This window comes from Notothenia rossii (assembly GCF_949606895.1).
Source record: "Notothenia rossii genome assembly, chromosome: 8".
Taxonomy (NCBI): domain Eukaryota; kingdom Metazoa; phylum Chordata; class Actinopteri; order Perciformes; family Nototheniidae; genus Notothenia; species Notothenia rossii.
Genome location: NC_136906.1, coordinates 56,301,799 through 56,316,336, shown reverse-complemented (window position 1 = coordinate 56,316,336; position 14,538 = coordinate 56,301,799). Strand labels below are relative to the sequence as shown.

The 14,538-nt window shown below is 42.7% G+C and overlaps 2 protein-coding genes across 6 annotated transcripts in view; both read left to right on the top strand.

Annotated features, from left to right (window-relative positions):
• The window catches only part of LOC307015799 (kinesin-like protein KIF26B), a 34,244-nt gene extending 25,518 nt beyond the window's left edge, over nucleotides 1-8,726 (top strand). For 2 of the 5 annotated variants that reach the window (XM_079644635.1, XM_079644634.1), the window contains exons 13-15: nucleotides 518-687; nucleotides 1,839-2,016; nucleotides 6,553-8,726. In XM_079644635.1, coding sequence (XP_079500761.1) covers nucleotides 518-687; nucleotides 1,839-2,016; nucleotides 6,553-6,767 — 563 coding nt within the window. In that variant the 3' untranslated portion in view covers nucleotides 6,768-8,726. Of the gene's footprint in view, nucleotides 1-517; nucleotides 688-1,838; nucleotides 2,142-6,552 lie in introns of those variants that run through there. The other 3 variants (XM_079644636.1, XM_079644638.1, XM_079644637.1) reach the window with 3 other exon arrangements.
• Nucleotides 8,727-12,653: 3,927 nt separating this feature from the next.
• The window catches only part of LOC307015228 (saccharopine dehydrogenase-like oxidoreductase), a 55,196-nt gene continuing 53,311 nt past the window's right edge, over nucleotides 12,654-14,538 (top strand). Inside the window, exon 1 of the mRNA XM_079643721.1 lies at nucleotides 12,654-12,808. The gene's annotated coding sequence lies outside the window, so the exon portion shown is untranslated. The remainder of the gene's footprint in view (nucleotides 12,809-14,538) is intronic.

Genomic DNA, 14,538 nt, shown 5'->3' with positions numbered 1-14,538 from the left:
TGCTTAATTTGTTCAAGTAATTAACTCATCTTTATTCTGATAAAAGTTGTTTCCATAGCATTTGAGTAACACACATTCTTAATGTGTTAGGATCCCAATGACACAAATCATAAATTATATTTTCCTGTACTTCCAACTGAGACAATTTCAAAGGATTAACACAATTGTGCCTCCTGCTGCACTGGCAAGCTGCATTTGCCCTCAGGCACATGGCCAGGGTATTGAAGGCCATTTAGGGACACCAGCCTTCATTCATCATTACACATCTGCTGTTACTGTGTGCTGTGAGGCTTTTAGAGTGGAATGATAGTTGACAGTACTAACGGCCTGGCTCATAAATAGTATATTTGTTGTATTTAATGGCGGACAACCTAAATTATCTAAAATACCATCCTACCTAAAATATACTTTGATTAGGTTTTTTAATTTTATTTAGAATAACTTAATGGTTTTACTGTTTAAGTGCAGTAGAAAGGAAAACAGGTTGAGATACAGCATCTCACTCTACCTCACCTAGGTACTCATCAGCGTCGCGTTTCCCATGATGCACCTCTGCCCCTACGACGCTCGGCTAGCAGTCTGCATTCTGGCTTGGTTGCTCGGGGAATCCCAGAGGCCTACGAGATCAAGGACTATGAGATCGACAATGTGCAGAGGATGCAGAACAGAGCAGGTGCTGACAAACAGGTGCTTGGTTCATTTAGATTTTCAGGAGGTCAAAGGACATATTTTTTTAATATGACCTTTATTAACCTCTTTTGGCGCCAAAATAGAATAAAAACCTTATGCTGCGTTCACACCATCGGACGCGATACGATGTTTGGGGGCGGCGAGATTACATGTAAAGTCAATGCAGAGTCCAGAGGGAGTTTCTGCTGCTGCTATATTGAATAATTATTGTTGTGAATCGGAGACCAGAATTTGAAAGCCATTAAATATTGCCTTACAGAGCTATAGAACTGTTGCATGTTCTGTGTGTTCAGCCTGAAGAAGACAATGAAATGCATTGCTTAGCTTTAAAAATCATAAATGGGCTAGCAGGGTTAGGGTTGTGTGGGATCAAATAGGTAGATATTGTATGTTGCTGAAAAATGGCAAGAACAATGCACTGACCCTGGCTAAGCTAAGGTTTGATATCAGGTTCAACCTCCCATTTGTGTTTAAAATGTGGTGCAGGCGCTGACGTAATGTCCCCATGACGAGAGGTCTGGCCTCATGGGACTATATTCCCCGCCTCACCCCGTCTCAAGGACAGCACATTTGATACAATTTTAATGACCACATGGGGGGAAATGGGTCAATGCTGCAGCAAAGAACAAAGAGCCACACTGGTAGAAAAAAAAATAGATTTAAATTTTTTTATTAAATAGCAAATCATTATTTGATAGTATTTTTCTCATGGCATTATTGGGGGGAAACATTAGGGAAATTAATCATGCTGTAATATAATAGCAATGGTGTTGTAGTACTTCAGTGCTCCATGAGTCATATTCAGAAGTTGTTTTTTTTATCCCTCATTAAAATGTGTATGTACTGACCTTTGAAAAGGCCATTTACATGTATAATACAGTATAATCACTGAGTAATTTTATTTAGAAGGTTACAGTGCTGTCTCACTCCGTAGAGGTGTCCACCCCGCACTAACATGGTGTTTATGAGTGTGTAGAGAGAGAGAGTGGGGGGTGCTGTTATTTATTCAACCACGAAAATACAGCCTGTGTGTGTGCCTGCATGGAGGATTCAACCAAACACCCAGATAGCAAAATGCAAGCTATTCACATAATGTTATAGGCAATATGAACAAAGACACAGTTTGTGAAATGTGTTTGTGTTTCCAGGGGCCTGCATGCTTCAGTGCCAAGCTGAAGTTTTTGGAGCACCGTCAGCAGAGGATCTCCGAGGTGCGAGCCAAATACAACAACCTGAGGAGAGAGCTGGAGGGGGCCAAACACAACCTCATGCTGGAGCCCGCAAAGTGGAACCAAGAATGTCAGGGAAATCAATCTGTATTTAAAGGTAGGCTAAGAATGGAGAAACCAGCTCGAGTGCGCTTGAATTTGAAAGTACACAACCGAAAAAAATCTGCCACTTCCTTCAGACTTCCTTACAAAGCCCCTCCTCCAACACACACGAACGCGCACATGACCAATGAGGGCACGAGATAAGTTTTTGCACGAGATGGAAGGCTGACAGGCCTTCCATCTCGTGCAAAAACTTATCTCGTGCCCTCATTGGTCATGTGCACGTTCGTGTGCCATCCAATTATCTGACCCGGCCCGGAGGAAAGATAATTGGTCGTGCTTTTTACAGCACCACGGCTTCCACAGGTGAAATATTTGTATGTATTAATTGTCAAAGCATTTAATGTATTCATTGCTATCGGGATGTGAAGAGCATTGGAATATAACAAAAAGTGTTTCTGAAGTGAATTACCTACCCTACCTTTAATAAACAGCATAAGCATGCAAAATAATGTTTTCAACATCACAATAACTCAAAAGCTTAGCTTAGGAAGATCATTTTACAAATCTATATCAATTAGGGTTGCAAATTATTATAATTTTTACTAATTATTTATTTGCTCAATGATCAATGAATTATGACATGGTAGCATCTTTAAATAGTTTATTGAGTCTAAAACCAAACATAGGGAATAAACCATCAATTAGCTTGTATAATAAAGCAGCAGCACCCACTATGGAGCAACTGGGATCAGAATATATACATTGGCTGGAAAAAATTACTGAAATTATTAATACATCATATACATTTTTTGGAACTTTGAGCACCAGAAGCAAAGCACCTAGAGTTCCATAATATTGAGAAAAGGCAGAATTCTACGCAGCAGATTTCTCCAAAAAAGAAAAGAAAAAGGTTGTTAAATGGCACTGCAGTAAGAGGGTAAATGTGTATTTTTAAATCGGAATGAACTCTCCCTTCCAGTGAAAACACAGATAATTAAGTTGTAGTATGATGGCATTTCAACAGGGGGCAGCAGTCTCCATTACATATGACATTAGTTGCTAACAAGTGACTCAATTAGAATACTGAATGTCATTAGGATGAACATTAGTCGCCCTTAGCTTAGCCTTGTTGACTTGAATGCATGTGGTTAATTTATATCTTATATTTGTGCAATATATTATATAATAATCTCAAATCCTCTGGAAAAGTTCCATTCCTTTTGGTTGAGGGGCCACTTGCAATGCTAACTTCCGGGTCGTCTGACAATATTACGTCATCACTGAACCACTCTATTACACTGAAAGAACTGAAACGTTGACTTTAATTAAATGTATTATGTCAACAATCCATCCATCCATCCATCCATCTTCGCCCGCTTATCCGTGGTCGGGTCGCGGAGGTAGCAGTTCCAGCAGAGAGCCCCAAACTTTCTTTTCCCTGGCCACATCAACCAGCTCTGACTGGGGGATCCCAAGGCGCTCCCAGGCCAACGAAGATATATAATCCCTCCACCTGGTCCTAGGTCTACCCCTTGGTCTCTTCCCAGCTGGACGTGCCTGGAACACCTCCCTAGGGAGGCGCCCAGGTGGCATCCTAACTACGTTCCCGAACCACCTCAACTGGATCCTTTCGACGCGAAGGAGGAGCGGTTCAACTCTGAGTCCCTCCCGGATGACCAAACTTCTCACCTTATCTCTAAGGGAGACACCAGCCACCCTGCGGAGAAAACCCGTCTCGGCCACTTGGAGTAAGGACTCATTCCCTACTTGGAGTGGACAGTCCAGTCCTGCTGAGAACCATGGCCTCAGATTTGGAGGTGCTGATCCTCATCCCGGCCGCTTCACACTCGGTTGCGAACCGATCCAGTGTGTGCTGAAGGTTGCAGACCGATGAAGCCATTAGAACCACATCATCTGCAAAAGGCAGTGGTTCAATCTTTAGTCCACCAAACTGCAGACCACCCCCCCCCCCACGACTACGCCTCGAAATCCGATCCATGTATATTACAAACAGGATTGGTGACAAAGCGCAGCCCTGGCGGAGGCCAACCCTCACCTGAAATGGGTCTGACTTACTGCCGAGGACCCGGACACAGCTCTTGCTTTGGGAGTACAGAGATTGGATGGCCCTGAGTAGAGACCCCCTCACCCCATACTCCCGCAGCACCTCCCACAGTGACTCCCTGGGAACCCGGTCATACGCCTTTTCCAAGTCTACAAAACACATGTAGACTGGATAAGCGCACTCCCAGGCCCCCTCCAGGATCCTTGCAAGAGTAAAAACCTGATCCGTTGTTCCACGACCAGGACGTAATCCACATTTTTCCTCCTCAATCTGAGGTTCGACAATGGGCCTGACCCTCCTTTCGAGTACCTTAGAGTAAACTTTCCCGGGGAGGCTGATTAGTGTGATGCACACACCCTCTGATCCCCCTTTTTAAAAAGGGGAACCACCACCCCAGTCTGCCACTCCTTCGGTACTGTTTCCGACTTCCACGCAACGTTGATGAGACGTGTCAACCATGACAGTCCCTCAACACCCAGAGCCTTCCGCATTTCTGGGCGGATCTCATCCACCCCCGGGGCCACTGTGAAGTTGTTTGACGACCTCAGTGACCTCCCCCCGGGAGATTGGTGTCGATCCCTCGTCATACTCCAGCTCTGCCTCTAACATAGAGGGCGGAGTTGTCGGGTTCAGGAGTTCCTCAAAGTGTTCCTTCCAACGCCCTAACACTCCATCAGTTGAGGTCAACAACGTCCCATCCTTACTGTACACAGCTTGGATGGTTCCCTGCTTCCCCCTCCTGAGGTGTCGGACAGTTTTCCAGAACAACTTTGGTGCCGCCCGAAAGTCCTTTTCCATGTCTTCTCCGAACTTCTCCCACACCCGCTGCTTTGCCTCGGCCACGACTGAGGCTGCTGCCCTTCGGGCCTGTCGGTACCTTGCAACTGCCCCGGGAGTCCCCCGGGATAACAAATCCCTGAAGGCCTCCTTCTTCAGTCGGATGGCTTCCCTGACCACCGGTGTCCACCAGGAGGTTCGAGGGTTACCGCCACTTGAGGCACCTAGGACCTTGAGACAACAGCTCCCCGCCGCGGCATCAGCAATAGAGGCTTTGAACACCGACCACTCTGGTTCAATGTCCCCAACCTCCATAGGAATGCCCGAAAAGCTCCGCCGGAGGTGTGAGTTGAAGGCCTCCTGAACTTGGGCCTCCTCCAGACGTTCCCAGTTCACCCGAACTACACGTTTGGGCTTTCCAGGTCTATCCAGAGGCTTCCCCCGCCGCTCGACCCAACTCACCACCAGATGGTGATCAATTGACAACTCCGCCCCTCTCTTTACCCGAGTGTCCAAAACATACGGCCTCAGGTCCGATGATACGATAACGAAATCAATCATGGACTTCTGCCTAGGGTGCTCTGGTACCACGTACACTTATGAGCATCCTTATGTTCGAACATGGTGTTTGTTATGGCCAATCCATGACTAGCACAGAAGTCCAGTAACAAACCACCACTCCGATTCAGATCAGGGGGGCCGTTCCTCCCAATCACTCCCCTCCAAGTGTCTCCATCATTGCCCACATGTGCGTTGAAGTCTCCCAGCAAGATTAAAGAGTCCCCTTCAGGAGCCCCATACAGGACTCTTTCCAGGGTCTCCAAGAGGGCAGTATAATCTGAACTGCTGTTGGGTGCATAAGCACACACAACAGTCAGAGGTTTCCCCCTCATAACCCGCAGGCGTAGGGAGGCGACCCTCTCGTCCACTGGGGTAAACTCCAACAACGAAGCACCCAACCGGGGACTTGTGAGTATCCCCACACCCGCCCGGCGCCTCACACCTTGAACAACTCCGGAGAAGAATAGAGTCCAACCCCTATCCAGAAGTAAGGTTCCAGAGCCGACGCTGTGCGTAGAGGTGAGCCCAACCAGATCCAACTGGTAACGCTCCACCTCCTGCACAAGCTCCGACTCCTTCCCCCCCAGAGAGGTGATGTTCCACGTCCCCAAAGCCAGCTTCTGCCGCCCGGGTCTGGTCCGTCGAGACCCTCTGCCTTCACTGCCACCCTTCTGGCAGTGCACCCGACCCCATCGCTGTTTCCCGTAGGTGGTGGTCCCGCGGGACGGAGAAGCGGAGTTGTTGCCCACATTGCCTTTTCGGGCTGTGCCCAGCCGGGCTCCGTGGCAAGCCTGGCCACCAGACGCTCGCAGACGAGTCCTCCTTCTGGTCCTGGCTCCAGAAGGGGACCCCGGGCTTCCTCCGGGCCGGGTATCCTCACTTCGTGTGTCTTCTTTCATGAAGTCTTGTGAATTATGTCAACAAATTCCACTTAATTGTATTAGGTTAGTTGAAACCAATAATATTAAGTTGAACCTATTTAAACTTAATGTTAATGCTTTCAACTGACAATACATTTAATTAAAGTTTTTTCAGTGTACCACTAATTGTAATATTGTATATCATACCCTGTATAATTTTACCATAAACAATGCTGCAGTTACATTCTTTCTCCTTTAACCTTGTCATAATGTTGTCACGATACCACACCCCATGCAGTAATGATCTCACCTCATGTCCCTCCAGTGGACCTGTGGCAGACCTTCGAGGTGGACTCCCTGGAGCACCTGGAGGCCCTCGAGGTGGTGACGGCCCACCTCGAGGACAGACTCAACCACTGCAAGGCCAAAGTCATGATGGTCACCTGCTTCGATGCCGGCACCAGGAGACGACATAAGAGGCGACGACGAAAAACGCCTGAGCAGAGAGCCTTAAAGGGAATCAAGCCAGAAACTCAGTGAGGATTGGTAAAGGAGGGGGAAACATCTCTTTACCTCAAGACTCTATGTTTTATACATCTGACTTCATTTGACTGAAATGTTTTCAAAATCTGCCACAAACATCAACTAAAAGCACACTTTGTTATTTCTACATTACCTTAATGTCCCTTAATAATATCTAACCTGCCTTCTCGGGGTGGTCAAAGGTCAGAGCCAGTGGCAGGAATGATTGCTGCTATAATGCAATTAATGCAACTACTCTTTCTGACTCCTTTTGGGATCTCAACAAAATGTTGGATCCTTACATTTGATTCCTCTTTTGATACCCGTCATTAATAACACTGCTGTCTTTAAAATACCCTTAAATCATGTGTTATTGCTATTGAATTGATATTTTTGTTTGCATTGTGCAGTATATTTAAAGGCAGACTATACCCACAAAATGACCAATTGTATATCAATATCTTAACTATTCTTACATTGAATTCATGAAAAAGAAATGTGGGCATTTACCAAGAGCCAAACTATATCAGAACATTCATTTACAAACACACAATTCAACAAGCAGTGTACTCGAAGTCCCATTCTTACGGTAGTACCCTCAATACTTCCAAAACAAAACAGTAGCCTATACAGTGTTTTAAAAAAAACTACAAATGCAACGTTTTCTTCAAGAACTCAGTGAGTAAATGTGCACAGATTGTCTTTTTTGATGATTCAATATTCCTTTAAAGCAAACAGTTCTACTCAGCAGCATTTAATTCTAAAGACATTTCAGTCTAGCTAAAGGGCAATCAGCGTGACGTTTACATTCCTGGCAAAGGATCTGCTGAGTATTCAGATCATAACACATTAAAGATGTAGATCCTGAGCAGAGTCCTTAAAGCTTGACAGAACACTTCATATCGAATAAATCCATAGAGATACTTTTGTGCAGGGTTGAACAATTAGCATTTTGGTAGCTTGTTTTGCAATTTGTTAATAGTCAGATTTCAATCCTTTTCAGCAATTCCTATTAGGTTTGCTTCTTATCCAGAGTATTTGAACATGCATCAGTCAAATATTGGAGATCTTTGTGTGGACTGAGAAAACATATCACTACATTAGCTTTACTGTGATATCATTATTTGTAGTATCTTATATGATCAAAATGTGGTTGACCACTTGAAGAAGTCTCAGACTAATGGACTGATCATTCCACCTTAACATTTGTATTTCATATTTGTGATTAAGAGGAAATGTGGCCATTGTGTATACAGATTTTGGCACTGAATACGACTCTGAAATGTATGTTTGTATAAATAAGGTTAAGAGTCTTCTTAAGCAATGCAGTTTTTCTGCAAGCTGTGGAAAAAGTGACTGAGTCTGAAGTGATGAAAAAAGCTTTTGCCAACAGTAACACCATTGGGAATTTTTCAGTGTGTTCGAGGGTTGAATGGCTTTTGATCAATAAACTAGCTGGTAGAACACATTAGGAAATGATAGGAGGCTGAATAAAAAAATGTGGATTCTGCTAACAGACTAATGGAAGGGTAATTACATTAAAGAGATAACGTCACCGTGTCTGAAGAGCGCTGTGAAGTCATTGGGCCAACAAGAGAGGACGGACTGAAGCAAAGACCGGATAATGGGCTCTCATCCTAGATCGATGAATTTCACCGTAAGGGGAAGACACACACACACTGTTTTGTAAAACCTACTATTCAGCATGTTGTATGTCACTGTAAATAAATGAAAGCTTTCTGTTATGTTCCTGTGTTTATAGACAAACTCAATTTTTGGAGTATTAAACTATGTTTCCAGTTCCTGCTTGTGCTTCCATCCTATTTGTTGTTGTTGTTGTGATAATTCATTTATTGGACAGTGTAAGATCACAGACAGTGTTGGGAAATTCATCTTATTCTGGAGTGGGATCTATATAAGGGACTTAAAGCTGGTATCTTTGTATCTGGGGCATATATTTAGATTCTTCTTCTTTAATCTGTTTTTGCAGATTGAAATAGGGCAATAAATGTCTCGCATATTGTGTTTATGTTTGTGTATTTGTGTTACTATAGTTTTAAGGCCAGGCAAAAGGGGCAAGCAATTGGATCCTTATAAAGAGGCCCTACCTGAATTTCCCCTTGGGGATAAAATAAAGGTTAATCTACTTCTTCTTATATGCTTTTTGGGGGTTTCCCCTTTCCTGTAATGTGTTAAATAGGTTTGTGTGCATGTAAATGCTCTGCAAAGTCAAAAATCCCAAATTTCTCTGGCGCACACTCCACACAAAATACAAATATGAACCTGAAAATTAGCACAATTTATCCTCTTGACATTTTCAATTTCCAGAGTAAAGTAAAAATGTTTAGAATACAGTTGAAATGTAACTCAGGTCAAGATATTGGTTACTACAGTTGAATACCAAAATATCGATAAACAACTAGCAGCGTTAGCGCTTATATTGAAGGTATTACTCTCTTAACATTTTGACCTTGCCATCGACATTTCAAATTTACATTAAATGTTGTATTCTTGGAGTAGCCTGCGACTTATGATAGTCATTGCTAAAACATTTGTCACGATTCTCATGTTATGTCACGTTTATAGTTTTGTAGGTTTGGGTGTTTTTGCTGTTTTCCATGTCATGTTTTCCTTTGGGTTATTGTCTGGTCCTTTTCCCTGTGTTTTCCTCTTGTCATTAGTTCCCCTGGTGTGTCTAATTGTCTGATTATGTTCACCTGGGCCCCTGTGTTTTCTCCTCCCTCCTCACCTGTGTCTTGTTGTGTGATTGGTCTTGTGTATATTTAAGTTCTGGGTTTTCTGTCTGTCTTGGTCGGTTCGTCTTGTTCCCTGACTAGTTCTGCGGTGAGTGTTCTGTTTGTCATTGTCTATATATATATATATATATATATCATAGCCTTGAAATAAAGGAAGTTTCAGTTTATATCTGCATTTGGGTCCTGCTTGTTTCACAAACCGTGACAACATTGCTATGGCCAGTGGCGGTTCTAGACCAATTTGACTGGGGGGGCCAGGTTGGGGTCGGTTATTTTCTGAGAGGGGCACAATAAATGCAGGACGAAAAAGACAGTATGAAGTAATGGCGCAGAAGAAAACAATGCAAAACAGTTATTGGTACACATATTTATTTCAGATATAGTTACAGTTTTTACGCTCTAATGGGTCCGACTAGAATGACAAATAACTTTAGTTCCGCCTATTCCGTCAGCCATCCTGGCTATGGCCTTTGACTCTTGGATCTTATCCCTGACATTTCAACCTTATCTTGAAATGCAAAATGTAAAAAATGTTTCCCCTTTAATGTTATACCCCCATGACTGGCCCTATACTCTGCTGTGAAGTGTACAGAGAGAGAGAAAGTAAAACAAATCCTTCTGTTGTGATGCGATGCAACCAGGATGCAACATTCTGGCAAAGGTAATGGGAGCAAGAAGAGTTGAGCCCTAAAGCAGCACAATTAAAGCCCATTACAGTAAAGAAAGAACACACACACACACACACACACACACACACACACACAAAGATGCTTTAGTCCCTGACTTTGCCCTTCCTCTCTTTCTGCTCCACTTCCTCATTGTTTAGCATCGTGTGTGTGTGTGTGTGTGTGTGTGTGTGTGTGTGTGTGTGTGTGTGTGTGTGTGTGTGTGTGTGTGTGTGTGTGTGTGTGTGTGTGTGTGTGTGTGTGTGTGTGTGTGTGTGTGTGTGTGTGTGTGTGTGTGTGTGTGTGTGTGTGTGTGTGTGTGTGTGTGTGTGTGTGTGTGTGTGTGTGTGTGTGTGTGTGTGTGTGTGTGTGTGTGTGTGTGTGTGTGTGTGTGTGTGTGTGAAGATTCACCGATTCGCATCGGTGCACCGGCATAAACGTTCAAGATGCGAGTGCACCGGTTGAAAGAGTGCACATCGGCTACAGTTTGGGTTGAACTCGCGATGCATCGATTGCGTAGCGTCTTTGCATCGGTAAAAAACCGATTCATTCATATAAAATCCCCTTATCTTGTCAACGTTCAGCAGAGACGATCTTTGATATTTGCTTCGCCACTACGGAGAACGAGAGTCTCAGTTATCAACACACACGGAAGTTGAGGAGAAAGAGAAACACAGCGCAGCGAAAAATACCTACAAATCAAACGTTTGGCAACACTTCGGATTGTTCAAGAAAGACGGTGTAATAGTCATTTATGCTATATAGTTGACCGCAGGTCATGGAGAGTAATAAGGTATCCGTAGACCTTTGTATGAGGTATCTTTATTACTTAACAGGTCTACAGCCATGATACATAGATCCGTCCTAGATGCGGACTTGCATACACACAGTATCACTCCGCAGCCGCACCCCATCAGTAACGTCCTGATGGTATATTATTACTACAGACGGTCAACTTGAAAAATCACTCGCAAATTGTTAACGATGCCGAGCCGCTTTAAAGTACACAAGTAGTACGAGGAACTTAGCGACGCACATAAAGAGGCGACATGGGGTCTGCGGCTGAAAAGAGAAACCTGAAAGTGAGACATATGAGTTAAATCACTCAGTGAGGTGTTCTGTCAGAGAGAGGTGTTTAGCTTACAGCAGCCTGTGACGGCCAATAATAATTTAAATGTCTTCCTTACTGTAAGCAGTTATGAAATACCTGTTTGTGAAAGGTTATTTGTTTTCTTTATTGTTCAGATAGAAACCACTGCTTTCTGCTCACTGGTGAGTTAGCCTCTGAGTGTTAAGCACATCAGGCTGGCAGCTGTATGGGCATTGCTCTATGGTAGCTGTTATTTGCACATTGTTAATCATGAGCAATGCATCCTTACATTGTTTAACTGTGAGGTGTTATACAATCGTACTGTACTCTGGAGAGCTTTTAAAGGTAAAAAAAATAAACGGCATGATGGGATGTGCAGTACCAAATATGTAAAGCACTTTTTTGTTAATGTATGATTTTCTGCATATAAGGAATAAAACAAAAATCCTCTGTCGTACCATATTGAAGTATCATTATTTTTGCATCGTGTTGAATCGCATCGTATCGCCCCGAATCGCATAATGTTGAATCAAATCGTATCGAACTGTATCGCAACAGGGGTGAATCGTATCGTATCGCATCGCCTGGTGTTTCAAAGGTATCGTTAATGTATCGTATCGTGGCAACGTATCGAGATGCGCATCGCATCGGCCTCAGTGATGGAGATGCACATCCCTAGTGTGTGTGTGTGTGTGCAGATTTAGAAAATAGGAAATGGGATTAAATGCTTCAAAAAACAAATGTACATTATTCTGTTGAAGACTGCAACATTAAAAGCCCATTTATTTGTACGTGTTCTGACGCCACTCTAATTGATTCATTCTGCAAAACTGATGGAGGATGTAAACACCCCTGCAAAAGGCTGAAACATACAAAAATACAAAGTCAAACCGATGAAGCTTGAAAATCACAAACACACAATTTATATCAGCAGACCTAATAAACAAACTTTCCACATTTTTTTTTTTTCAAGAAATTCAAACTATTTCATAAAAGATAATCCGGTTTTTTACTTTTTTTCCCCCTACAATTTCTATATATTAAATCATTTAGGCTAAAAGCCATATAAGCAAGCACCCCAAACGGTTATTATGCAACCACCTAAATCCGAAAAGCACTGATGTGGGGCCATGTCTGCACCAAGCTGCAATAATTTGTATAAAACATGTGATCACTTCACATGTCTATTCTCCTTATGCAAAAGTAACAATATAACAAAAATTATGCACATCTGCACTACTCCCATCGTAATCCAGTTCCTCATCATATGACCCCCTCATCAGCCGTTACATAACACATTCAGGAGCCAGTGCGACACATCTGCCAGGAGATGGCAGCCTCCACCACATGCTGAAATAAATAAAGAAACATGACATGTAGGTATAGATTGCAACCAGGGGGAAGCTGGAAAATCCCCGGATTGGGCAGTAAACAAGAAGCATGAGAGAGTCGGAGAGGGACAGATGACACAGTGAACCCAGCAGGCAGGGACACGACGCTGATCAGGGCGTTCATGTTCGGATACAAACTGTGAGACATCATCCAGCGGTGAGTGCATCCCTCCATCCTGCTGCTGCCTGCCCCTTGCTGTTTTCCATGTCATTATGGGATGTCAAGTTATATAAAATATGTTATACAGAGGTTTGGATAGTGTTGTCGTAGCAGAAGGAACTATAATAACGCATTTAAGATGGATGTCGCAGAAAATAACAGGAGCTATGAACTCGACTTAAACATGCTGTTTTTATTATAAGAATACCGTTAATGTTCATGTACAACATGAGTGACATTTAACATTAATATAGGCTACATTTAAAGCGGGTGGTTGCATAGTGCACGAAAGCTGCATGCGCGCCCTCGATGCACATGTTCACTTTGCCCACTTTGCAGACACGTGCACACGCACGCATGCTAACTCCGACACCCACTTGTGCGACAATTTGTGTAACTGTCTGACAGACAGGGAGAGAATTGAAGCCACACGGCAGTCAGCTGGAGAAACACTGTCAGCAACAACCAGCTCTCTGTTTCACAGCAGTTGTCATTTAGTGTTCACAGTTGACTGGCTTTGTCTCTGATGATGCGCAGTTACAGTAGAGGCAGTAATGGTTGTAATAAAATAGCATATTCATGGTAGGAAAAATATGTACATTTAATTACCATATAATTGTTTTGTTTTTCTACCTTTTACCTCATGGTGAATCACTGTCTGTTTCTTCTTTCTTTTTCTTTTTTTTACAGTTTAATGTTGTGTGGTTACGGAGTTGGGTTTTAGAAAACAATATTTTAAAGAATGAAACAAATTATGATGGAAAAGCATATTTTAAAGGAATAGACATTTTTAGAACAAATATTATTGCCCTACAAAGAGTGATACCATGCTAATAGTAGTGAAGCAAGCAGCTAGTTAGCTCATATACTGGAAACAACAAGTTGTGGCTTTGTCCAAATTCTGGACTATTTCTTTGCTGGCAATGCAAGTTACTGTTGTACACAGCAAGGCTAGCTGCTTCCCACTGTTTTCAGTCTATATGCTAAGCTAAGTTGGTCCCCTGGCTGCAGGGCCGGCCCTAGACATGTTGGTGCCCTAGGCAATATTATGATTTTGTGCCCCCCCACAAGCAATACACAATCAAATATAAAAAAATAAAAAAAAATCTCTGCAAAAGACCAATACACTACAAAAACTGAAACGTATTGACATGTTGATTGTATACATAAAGAAGGTTTCAAATGTATTCATTATTGTATGAACATGTTTTAATTGGGGGTGGACGTCTCATCCTTTAGGGGGGTCCGGGGGTATGACCCCCCGGAAAGATTTTTTTTCACATTTTAAAGTAAAATGTTTCAATCTGGTGCACTTTGAGCACACAATGACTAGAGACTAGATCTAGGGGGTACAACTCTAAAACACCCATATGAAAAAGATCGGTTTACATTTTAATAACCAAATAAGTAGTGAACATAACCAATAACCTACTATAGCCAATAACAAATAAATGTGACATATTTTATTTTTGTTGTTCATTCCTATCTTATTTTACCTAGTTAACATTGATTTATTCATGCATATTTTTTAATATCTCCTGTTTTAAACGATATTTTTGGTTACTGTCCTATAGTATACATTGGAATGATTTCCTAATTATAAAGCTGTGCCTTGGAAATATGTGTTTACATAAATTGGGACCAAGCCGTGTGAGACCCACTGATATAGCTTAGACTAAAGTGAACTATCTAAACACTCAGAGTCCTTTACCTCACTGAGCTGTAGT